Genomic DNA, 11719 nt, shown 5'->3' with positions numbered 1-11719 from the left:
CCTGCTGAATTCTGCAAAAAACACAAAATGCCTCCACCTCAAGCCTTTACTTGTAACACTGTTGATGTGCCGAGTAAGGATATCTTTGTTAAACTGACAACTATGGCAATGTATCCGTAAGTACTTGCACTGTTATGTTCTTCATATTGCATGGGTCACGCACAGTACCACTGCATGTCATTGTTAGCCATGAGGATGGAACTGCCTCACTGAGGTTTAGCAACAGAGAGACAGAAGTGACCTGAGTAGAATCTTCAAATTACTTCAAATGGAGCAAGTTGGTGTATATCCAACATATAAATCAGCATCAGCTATTGTTGCTAAGGTATTTTTTAAAGAATACACTACTTCATCCAGCTCATGTTGCAAATTCCAATGAATATATGGAGTTCTGTTCAGTCCTTATTACGGATGCATAACTCAGTATCTCAGTATTCATATCTTGGTATTTTTGAGATACTTGTGAATAAGTTGTGCTATAGTCCTTGTATAGCTCAACTTGAGCTTGTTGCTAGGCCAACTCCTGGCAGTGTTCAAGGCCAGGTTGGACACAGGGGCTTGGAGCAACCCGCTCTAGTGGAAGGTGTCCCTGCCCATTGCAGGGAGTTGGAACTGGATGAGCTTTGAGGTTTTTTCCAACTCGGACCATTTTATGGTTCTATGATTACTTTGTGCTTCAATTCATTAATCTAATAGATCTTATATTTTTAATAGAATTTCTGTATAAACACCTTTTGGGCTTCAGATACAAGAAGATACTTAAGATCACTTTCTTCTTCACATCTCATTGTTGCTAAGCTCACTTTGCATCTCTTTTTTGGTGGGTGGAGCTTTTAATATGGTGATGGATTATGTATAAATTACAGCAGATGGAGTCTAGTATGACAGCTGACATTTGCTTTAAATTACACAGAAATAATGTCACTTTCACCCAAAATAATAGGATTTCTTTTCTAAATACTTGAAACATAATTTATTGCATTAGATTTGTAAAGCTTTTGTTTTGCTTTTGTTCTCTCATATTTATTTTGTAGCGCTGGAATACTGGGAAACCACTAAAGTGTAGCACTGACCAAATGTCTGTCATATCAATATTCCTGCTTCTCCCTTAGTTTTCAAGCATGTGTATGTGTTAGGGTGGGAAAAGTAGAGGTAACTGTCACTTCGTAAAGTGTGCATTCAGAGTGGTAGAAAATGTGGCTTACTTTCCTTTGAAAAAGGGGTGTTACCTATTGCTGTGCAGACATACAAACTTAGAGGCATACCTTACAAACTCAAATAAATTCAGCCAACATTTTCATTCATGTTTGTGCTTTGCTATTAAGACCTGTGTATGGTGGTAATGCCAAAATGTCCAAGACATAGAACATCTAACCTTAAAACTCTGCACAGCTGTAGTTGTACCCTTGCTTCCCAGTGTATTTTTTTTTTTCCCCTCCTCTCCTTACTCATTCAAATGTACCTTTTTATTCCTAAATCTCTCTTGGTTGTGGCACAGTCCTAATGTGCACCTGATTTTATGAGCAAGATTTCAACTCCTGTCCTTCTGTGTGTTTTCGCAGCCATGCCCGGTTACGCTGTATGTGCGCCTGCAACAGGTGTACATTTTGCATCTGTCAGAACTTCCTCAACTCAGACTTGCTGCAATCTGTAAAGAACAAACTCTTCACTGCAGTTCTTAACAGGTCCTTAACTTTATTTACTAGGTACCAGGTGTGCTTATAAAATAAAGGGTTTTTGAAAGAGCAATTGGTAACCTTATATACTGCAGATTTCTCACTCCATATCCACTCCATAGGCAGATACTTATGTTAATAATTGTCACAGAATTGTCAAACTTTGTTTAACTTGAAGGTACTTTTGGTCTTTCAAGCTTAGCCCAGCGATTTCTTTGAAATATTACCAGTTTGGTAGTTGATTCAGGCACTTAGTGATTGCAAAAATACTGTGGAGGAATTAGGACTGTGTTTTTAGGCAACTGGTAATGGATACGAAGTAGTGTCTGTAAGTGTGTAATGTGTCTCACTTGAGACATTATAGGTGTGTTCAGTATTGACTAGAGGTAGTGTCTCTTAGCTATCACTTACACAGGTATTTTCATAAAGGCACAGCTTGTCCTACAGCAGCATCATATAACATACTACATGTTTATAATTGCTAGTTTGATATTAGGGAATTCATAGAATTTCTGTCTGTGTGTTATGCTTGGTTTACACAAAGAGTGGGTATTTTGTGTAAAACTTAAAAAATCTAGATCTTTTAACATCCATTTCCTCCCTGAATAGAACGCAACATGTCAGAAGTGGTAAATGGTTCAACATTTGCATTTGCAGATGCTTTGCAAAACGCAAACTGGTTTTCAGCATTGAAAACAGTGCTATACCTTGCCCTGTGTGTACTGCAGGCAGTTCTTGACACACATTGATTTACTAACACCTCAGCACTTTCATCACACCCCAGTGAATGGGAGTTCAAACCAAACAATTTTGGTAGCACAGTGGTTCCATCATTCATAGCCTTCTTGGAGGCTTATATGATAAATGTGATTCTTGGAGGCAACTATGATAAATGTGTTCATTTGATGCCCATGGTTAGAACATCCTGACATGCTGCTGGTCCATGTGTGTTCCTAGTTTTTACTGGCTTCAGATGTAGCTGCTCCAAACAAGCATGGTTGTCTCCTTTAAATACAAGTTACACACACATAGGAGGCCTACTGATATAGCCACCTACAGTACTGAGTATCCTTGTGAAATACCACTTTAATCCAAGCTAAAAGTGTTAACCGCAGAGTGAGAATTCAAAGGAGGTTATAAAACTCATTAGCTTAGGAAAAGACTGTGAATGAGTGAGACTGATCATGCTGCATCTCTTCTACAGCAGTCATCCTTTAGGAAGAAAACCCTTGCAACAGCAATGTCTTTGCATATTGTCACTCTAGAACTTCATTCAGCAGTCACTACTAGAAAATCCTGACTCTTTGCTGCTGAGGCTGAAATCACCTCTAACACATCTCCATTTTTGAGTGGTTATGGGTTGCTACATTAGCTGTCATGGCTTGTTTCTCACTTCTATGGGCCTGTGGCTTTATTGACATTGCACTTTGTTCCTCTGAAACACTAGCAAGGACTCAAGGTATTAAAATCTTTTAATGAGAAGTCTGGGGATGCTGGCATTCCACACCCTATCACTAGGTAGTGTGGAATAAACATAGGAATCTACTACTGCCTAAAAGCTGTCCGTAATTCAAGGTAAAGAGAACTCCTCATAGACTTTTCCACTGAGCCTGCAAAAAGGAAGAATTATTTGCTAGAATGCCTTTGTCTGTAGTCACTCAGTCACTAGGGGTTTGTTGCAGGTTTCCAGCATGCTCACTTCATCTCACCAATTCTCTTCCTAGTTAGCTCCTCAGAGGCATTTCCTTACTGAAATTCAGTGCATGAACTACTGCAAAACTGCATATAGTAGAGTTGAGATAGCTGTGAACAAGAGGGAATAGCTTCTAATTGTAGACTTAGGAGGGTGGAGATGGTTTTCCTGTTAAAAATGTTAGCTCCTTAGATGTGTTTTTACTCTAATGACTTGTGATTAGATTAGAGAGAGCTTCTGAATCAAGAAGGATTTTCTGATGTAGTTAGTTTATAGAATTTTTCTTATTTGGCCTTTACACGTGCTTACCATTAGGTCAGATAGTTGGGCAAAAGTTAAATAACTGATGGGTGAAGGAGGTTTCTCAAGAGTACTTTATTTTTCTGATCCCTTCCTGTGCTGAAGCTTTAGGCAGTGGAAGTAGGTAAACTGAAATTTTTCACATTGGACCCTTTCCTATGTTATTTGTTGCTAAATAATGCTTAAATACTGTTACTAAGGCAAAGCATCACATTTGACTATTCCCACCTTAGTAAATAAAGGAAGAACATTGCCTCTATGCAACCAAAAACCTTATTCAGGCCCACTTTCAGTTTCTCTTCTATGGACAAACACTGGAGACTCCTGAGGGTTTGTAGGTCTCATAGAGGCAAATACAACACATGGGGAAGCTCAGTTTGGAGGTGTTTATTGTGCAGGAAGGGGATTGTTGGTTTGAACTACCCAGGATCACACTTTATTCATTCCTTGAGGAAAAGGCACTGCATTCAAAGCACTAGACATGCATGTGTGAGACTTGTTACTATCCTGTAGTATTTTATATTTTAATTTGTTCTTTCCTTTAGGTGTTCGTTTGTATTTGTCTGGCTGGCACTTAATCTCTTTTTACTACATTGTTTTACCTCTTTTTAAAAGCAAGGTTTCTGCTAATGTCATTCTCACCCTTTCTTTAATGATGAGCTTGGATTTTTTTGGCTGCTTTTTAATTTTTTTTAACTCCAGACCATCAATTTTAAGTGTGTTTTTCTGCTTTCTTGGTTTTAAATCGTTCATTTATTCCCTTTGCTTGTACAGTAGTGGCATTTTTCTGTCAGCTAAGTTAATTTCAAAGTAAAATGGTTCTAATGCATGAGAATTGTGTTGTTGGCTGAGGGAGACTTCTCAGAGCATGTTTTTCTTCCATCTAAGGTTATTAAATGTTGTGGAATACAAGTGAAGTTCTACTTGCATATAAAAAATGGATGGTTCAAAAATTATTTGTAAGATGATTATTTTTCTATGAAGACTTTCCTTCTATGAAGTGAAAACAGTAGTTGCGTTTTCCTGTAATAGTGGGAAAGTTTGAAGAGATAACCCAGGATTTATTTTTCACTATGTGCAATGTATGCAATTATTTTTCAAAAATACAGTATCTTGCCATTAAATCTAATGGCAGAAATCTATCCCTGTCCTTGGGTATCCCCCAAATTAGAACAGTGTAACTATTTTACTTACCTTTTTCCTCCTTCTCTAAACTGTTTAATGCTCCATACCAAGTAGAAACTTGCAAAGCTGCATCCCCAGATTTCTTTCCAAATAGAATATGTTGGATTGGCATTTTACATTCTTTTTAGCCTTTGTAGATATTAAGATGCATTTGGAGCTTTTCACGTTTTAGATGACTAATGCATGGGGGAAAACTAACTGCTGGGGTTGGTTTGCATCCGAGGAAAACCCATGCCTGAAGGGAAGCTGCAGCAGCTTGTGCATGTTAACACGATGGTTTGGAATTCAGTTGCTTGTATTTTGTTAGAACCTATTGTCTGTGGAGCAGGCTGCTGCTGCTTGCTGGCTGCAGTAACATGCTTCTAGTGTTGGTGTGAGTAGCCGTGTGACAAGCCTGTTGGCCTCACCACTGTGCTTTTTAAGATGCTGTTTTAGTTAATACAGGAATGGTTTTGAACTTTTGTAGTTCAGGTTAAACCTTCCCAGATGTGGGATTCTTCTGCTGCTGACATAGGTAAAAGAGTCAGTATTGGCCCATAACCCAGCAGTTTTCTGTGTGTAACCGTGACAGGCATGCTCAGTTAACCTCTTGGGAAGTGCATGTTGTAAACTTCTTGTGAGTTGGTAAAGCCTCTTTAAAAAAAGACCATACAGATTTCAGAGATCTTACCCAACAAGTGAGCAGTGACTTGACACACTGTTCAGGGTAGGTTGAACAAAAATCTGTCTTTTATTTTTTTTTCCAAAACATGCATTAAAATCTGAATTTTATACTAAAGGCAAAATTTTTAGTCTTGCTTATTATATATGTGGAACTAATTGTATGATTAAATACACACCCGAATCTATTTGGGAAGTTATTATTACTAATAAGCAAAAGCTTCAAAACCAGCTTCATTTCTGGAGTCCTAACTGCTACTATATGTGTATATATGTGCACATCCATATGTGTGTTTTACCCTTGGAGAGGAGAAATTTTCTAACTCAGGGTTACTCTCATATTAGCAAGGCTGTAATAATTCCTACCACTGGTGAAAATTAGTTTTATAGCACTTCTACAGTGAAATAAAATTAGGACATTATTTATTGAAGAGGTCCAGTTTTTCAGTCTGTATTGAGAAATGTTTTCTGCATTACAGCCACCTTCATGTGCTGGAAACAAACTTTGATCTCTTATTATTTCAGACAGATGCTATTTTTTTTTTTCTTTAATGGCACCTAAACAATATTAGGGATCAGAATTGCAGAAACTGAGTTTATGACACCGTAAGGAACATTTCAGGAAGAAAAATTGGAACTTTTTTCAAAGGTGTAAAGAAATTTGACATTCATAATGGTCTGGATTTCAGTAACCATTTGTACATTTTGGATTTTTGGGCTGAGGTGTTCAGAGGGCCCTAATGATTTCTTACTGAAGTCAGTAGATTTCCTTGAGGTTATAAGACAAATCCCTGCCTTGATTTATTTCCTTTATTTAAATGAAAGATTCTTTTAGGCTTAGAAAAGGGATCAGAGTCAATTTACTCTCCCTTTAGACATGAAAAGAGGGTTTTTATCATGACTGAGAATATCTTAATTGTTTTTAAAAGGGTGAAGCATGCTCAGCAAGTTTCTTGCATACGTTAAATACAGACATGTGCGAAACTTAAACCAAGGCAAATCATAGACAGGAATCAGAAAATCTAGATGTGAGAGCTAATGTTTTATGAGGCAATGCAAAAACATTCATTTGCAACTTTAACAGTGATTTGCACATTTAAAGGGATGTGTTTTAAATTATACAAATATTTGGGTGTTTGAATTAACCAAATTAAACCTTTGAGTTGTTAGTTATACAAATACTCACCCGAGAGAGCTTGTTAAAAACATGTTACATACAAGTGATTTATTTTGCATAGATAAGTTTTATCCTTTACGGATCTGCAGACAAGGGGTTATAGTATCTTACTAAAAAAACCCCACCATGTGTAGTGATAAAATACAGCCTTTAATTGAATTATTGGCAGTAATGGGATCTTGTCAGCTTTAGGGCTGATGTGTTGGAGTCATTCCAGTGTGTTTAGCACAGGTCCTCTAGCTCGTGCGTATGGTGCTGGAGTATTGCAGGATCTGTGGGCACATGGAAGCTAAGGCTTTGGGGATGGAGTGGGAGGAGATTCAGTTCCTTAATCAGTTTCCTGTCCTTAAAGCAATGGCATTTAGCTACATGAAATCGTTTATTTTGCTCAGCTCATCAGAAGTACAAACCCCATTTATTTCTAAGTTTTTAACAACTGCACGAAAATCAGGGGCTAGATGGCTAAAAATGGCAAATTCTCTGGGCTTTGTTATTTGAGCGTATTTGAGAGACTGCTGTTGTTGAGCCATGCTGTGAACTGCAAACTGTGCATGTGTGTAAAAAGGTTAAGAGCCTACATAGATGAGTTGGGGGCCATGCTGTTAGCAGACGAGGAGAGCAGTATTATGCAGCAGGTGCACGCCGTCAACTCTGTAGAAGATTCCATCTTCATGGAGTCATCTCTTGGTCCACGTTTACTTGAAGACAGGTAACAACAGCCAAACTAAGGTGACCTTGCCATTGCCTTTCCCTTTCTTCCTCTCAGCAAACCACTTGACACCTAGTTTGCAGAGAGTTTGTCAAAACTAGCTGTAGAAGAACTAATGCTTGCAGGATATAATGAATTTGATCTGTTCCATAACCTAGCAAGATATTCTTAAATAAGATGAGGATTTCTTAGAGACCAGCTGTGTTTCGCTGTTTGTACACCAAAGAGGCTGTTCTTCAGCATGTGGTATGGCAGTACACTGATGATCTATATGGCTTATGTTGCTCCTGCAAATGTCTACTAAACAATATCCTAAACTGGTTTTGTGTATTTTGATAGCAAGTAACAATTCCTGCTTTATTAAACAGCTTGTATGCTGTAACTCTGCAGTTCACCCTATATGAACTCTCTCGTGCACTGTGTATGCTTAGGATCTCTGTATGCTCCTTGTACTTAATACTCCTGCAGCTTTCACCGAATAACCCATGATGATTAATATAGGCTAAAATACTCAGGCTAGTGAAGTTCTGTTCAAAGTTCTGTCTTAAACAAAAACAATGAAAAAACCTTTACTATTGTTTAGGAACTTCTTATGCTTTGAATTACGGCATTAATGGTACCTTATTTTAAATGGTAGTAGCTCCTGCTTTATGGTAAGCTGTCATACTTAAGACTACTTGTGAGGATGGCTAGATGTGTTTAACTGAGCATGCTCACAGACTTCTTGCAGTATTTGGGAGAGTTGGGTCATTGGCTGTCTCTACTGTCATGCAAGGTGTGGCTTTTTATGTCATACAGTCACTTCATACTGTTGTTACATCTCGTCTTTTTCTGTTGTTGCCATTGTCACTGCTTGATTCACTAGCACTTTCTCTTAGCTTTCAGCTTGTAATTGGATGACTGTTTCTATTGCTGTTCTTGTGACTGTTCTGGAAAGAAAGGGATTTACAAATGGTCCTTTTGATTCTAGCTTTTGGAAAAATATTACTTGCTACTTGTCAGTAAACTTTTCTGGGGGGAGAATTATAAGTAGATATTGACCAGGACTGGGAAATTCTTAATGGAAAATCAGAAATACGCAAACTCAACATTAAAAAGCTATTTTGCTGGACAGAGTTCTCACTGTGGGTTATTAATTACTTGCTGGCTATTTTTGTTTTCCTTTTCCAAATGCTTGCTGGTATTCTCAAAGAAGATACACTGTCCTCCCCACATTCATGACTAGTGATCTGCTCCTGCATTTCTCTTCAGCTGTGTGAGCTCTCTGACTTTAGTAAGATCTACTGATATGATCAGGGCTGCAGATCAAATCCTAAGCCTTTAAGAAAAGTAAAATGACTGTGTAAGACCTCGTAAGGCTGGGTTGTAAACTTCTTGCTGTGACAAGAGTAGTGATGAATTTCCAAAAGCGCAGTAGTTTAGCACAAGTTGTCTGATGAATTCTTGTCATGGAATTAACCTGGTTTTGTATGTGTGTTAAATTGCAGGCATGTGACGCAAGCGGACCTCAAGAGCTCTACATTTTGGCTCCGAGCAAGTTTTGGTGCTACTGTCTTTGCAGTTTTGGGGTTTGCTATGTACAAAGCATTATTAAAGCAACGATGATCTGAGAAGAAGCACATCTGGCCCTACCAAATAAAACCCCCCACTTTTATGTACATTCTGAATGCTTTAAATTCTGCTAGAAATATTTATATATGCAGAGTTACTTTATTAATATTTGTAATTCATGCATAAGATTATTTTAAATTATAGCTCTAACTACAGTATTGCATAATGTGTGGAAAAAAAGAATTGCATCTTAACAGCCAGCTCAAATGGCTTAACTTGTGAGGCCAAAAGGGAATTTGTTGTAAATAACCTGTACATATTAAAGCAGTAAGACATTGCTTCCCAAAAGGCTATTCAGAATACTGTTCTTGGATGTTTCACCATGGTGACATACTAATTGTATAGTTGAAATTGAGTAGGCTCAACTCAAGGATCATACTTCCTCAAAGATTACTTATTTATTTCACATTCATCTGAAGTGACTGTATCTTTTTGGACAACAAGCTATACCAGGCAGAGTTTGTGATTTTCATTCTTATCTGTTCTTTTTAACTGATGAACAAATTTCCCCGCTGACTCTGTATTTCAGGAGAGTCCCTGTTGCCATCCTGGCCGATGACTTTGTATGTTACGTGACCAGTGACACATTTAGCAGTCTAATTTTTGTTTTAAAAGGAAAAACACAAACTTCCAGACCTTCCAGATCAAGTTCATACACTGTGTATAATTTGTGTTTCCATTTTCCACAATGTGTTTTATAACTCCTACAGATCAGATGAGCAAATTTGTATATTATAAATGTTTATAATTCAAAAAGTGTTGCTGTTTAATTTCTCACATCTGTCAGTCATACCTGTTGGAAGCTGTGTATAAGATAAAACTAAAATAGTACACAGTGCCTATTCTACTGTAGTATATTAGTTGCATGGATCACGGTGCATTCTGTAACTGGCTAGAATTACCTATAGACACAGCTTTTTTAATATCAAGTAAATCAAACATTAATTCCTCATGACAAACCTATTTTTCCATTGCTGGCCTTTTCAAGTATTTCAATAAAATAACTGTGTACTGTGTTCATGTTTATTTTTTTCCTCTTCCCCTGTCCTGAAGGCTGGTCCTTATGAAACCTTGTTCTTTATCTGAGAGAATACTGTCAGAACCTTAAGTAGTTGGAGCTTGGATGTCTTAGCTATGTAGTTTCTTTGATTTTTTTTTTTTATGACTGTGCTGCCTCCATTAGAGGTTTATTTCTGATTTATATTGGAAGACAGAAGTGACTTCTGTGATGTTTAAAGCAGGAAAACAATTGCATACTCAACCATGAACTTACTGTTTACTGTCAAGGGCAAAATAGAGCAGAAGAAAGCAGATGGTTCTGGGTTGTTTGGGAAAGCTGATGCCTGTGTGTTACATTGACCTTCCAGGAAAGTGAGGTGAGGAAGTTCTTTCAACAGAAGATTAGAAAGCTCCCTATCAGTAAACTATTAACTCTATCTAGAAAATTATTAGTTGTCTAAAAGTTTCTGAAGAAGAGAGGTCTAATACTTCTCTGGGGAGTTGTGTATACCATGTTCTCTGGGAAAGTGACCTCCTCTGTATCCTCCTACCCCTGTGGTAGGAGGACTGCAGAAATTAGATTCCTCCACATTAACCTTTCCTTACAACTAAACAGGAGCTGCTCTCTCAGCCTTTCCATACCTGTCTCAGTCCTGCTAGTGGTATTCCTCCAGTATGTCCCTGTCTGGTTTGTACTGGGAAGCCTGGAACTGGATATGTACAGCGAGATCTCCCAAGTGCCAGTGTGAGCATGGATAGTGCTTGTGGGAGGTTTGTCAGGTAGCTGAACGGTATTTCCTACTCTTTTCCTGTGAGATCTTCTGACATCCATGATGCAGAAAACAAATGCATTCATGCGATGTGGAGCTTTTGGGGTGGTGAGCTGAGCAACTGAAGGTTTCGCTGTTCCTGGATTTTTACAGTACTTCCCATGTGCTTGTGGGGCCATGCAGCAATGGCACGTGAAAGCTGAGACGTGCACCATGGATGGTGCTGATGGATCCCCTCTTTTGTGGTGGTCTTTTTCTTTAGCTACAACATACCTGCCTTGTTGTGATAGGAAATAAGAAGAAAGACCACTGTGATAGTGTGTAACTGAATCTGGAGGGATCTTGGCTTGTCTGGGCCTGTTGATCTTTTACCATCAAAGCAAGCAGGAGTATTTATATGCCTTGAGACTTTGTTTGTTTGTGTTCCTAATGGATAATCCTACCCACCACTCCCACCCTCGGTGCACCCCAAGAGGATACTTCAGGACTTCACTTCTCACAGGTTTCTCTCAGCCTGACATTGTACTGATGCTAAAGTGTCTTTTGAGAGCCTCATGGTCCTGCAGTACGGTCTGGCCTGTCAGGTCCGAGTTCTAAAGGGACTGTTTCAAACCAGTTGGTGGCTGTTGGCTCCAAAACACTCCTAAATACCCGCTACCCCCCTCTGGCCACCTCAGCACCGTGACTCCCTGTGCTGGGGCTGCTGGTGCGGACCTTTCACAGCAGCCGAACGTAGGGTGCTTTCCGGGCTCAGTGGGACTGTTTCCTGCGCAGGGCTGCAGTCGGGGTTGAGGGATCGCTGCCCTTTACGGACGTTTGTCGTTGTCCGGTGAATGTTTTCACGCTAATGGCGCCACCACCCAACTGGAAGAGGCGTCTCTGTGGAAAAACGAGGGCAGCACCTCACGAGGCGAGAGCGGCCGCCAGGGAGCGCGCTGC

General features: G+C 39.0%; 1 protein-coding gene across 3 annotated transcripts in view; it reads left to right on the top strand.

Annotated features, from left to right (window-relative positions):
• Positions 1 to 9005, top strand: part of RHOT1 (ras homolog family member T1) — a 21733-nt gene extending 12728 nt beyond the window's left edge. The window contains exons 17-20 of one of the 3 annotated variants that reach the window (XM_010018249.1): positions 1 to 116; positions 1563 to 1685; positions 7257 to 7400; positions 8888 to 9005. The exon at positions 1 to 116 is cut by the window's left edge and continues 114 nt beyond it. In XM_010018249.1, coding sequence (XP_010016551.1) covers positions 1 to 116; positions 1563 to 1685; positions 7257 to 7400; positions 8888 to 9005 — 501 coding nt within the window. The remainder of the gene's footprint in view (positions 117 to 1562; positions 1686 to 7256; positions 7401 to 8887) is intronic. The other 2 variants (XM_010018250.1, XM_010018251.1) reach the window with 2 other exon arrangements.
• Positions 9006 to 11719: the final 2714 nt, after the last annotated feature.

This window comes from Nestor notabilis, unplaced genomic scaffold, assembly GCF_000696875.1.
Source record: "Nestor notabilis isolate BGI_N333 unplaced genomic scaffold, ASM69687v1 scaffold18077, whole genome shotgun sequence".
NCBI classification, from domain to species: Eukaryota; Metazoa; Chordata; class Aves; order Psittaciformes; family Psittacidae; genus Nestor; species Nestor notabilis.
Note: the sequence above shows the minus strand (reverse complement) of the source record. Positions and strands in the feature narration are given on the sequence as shown.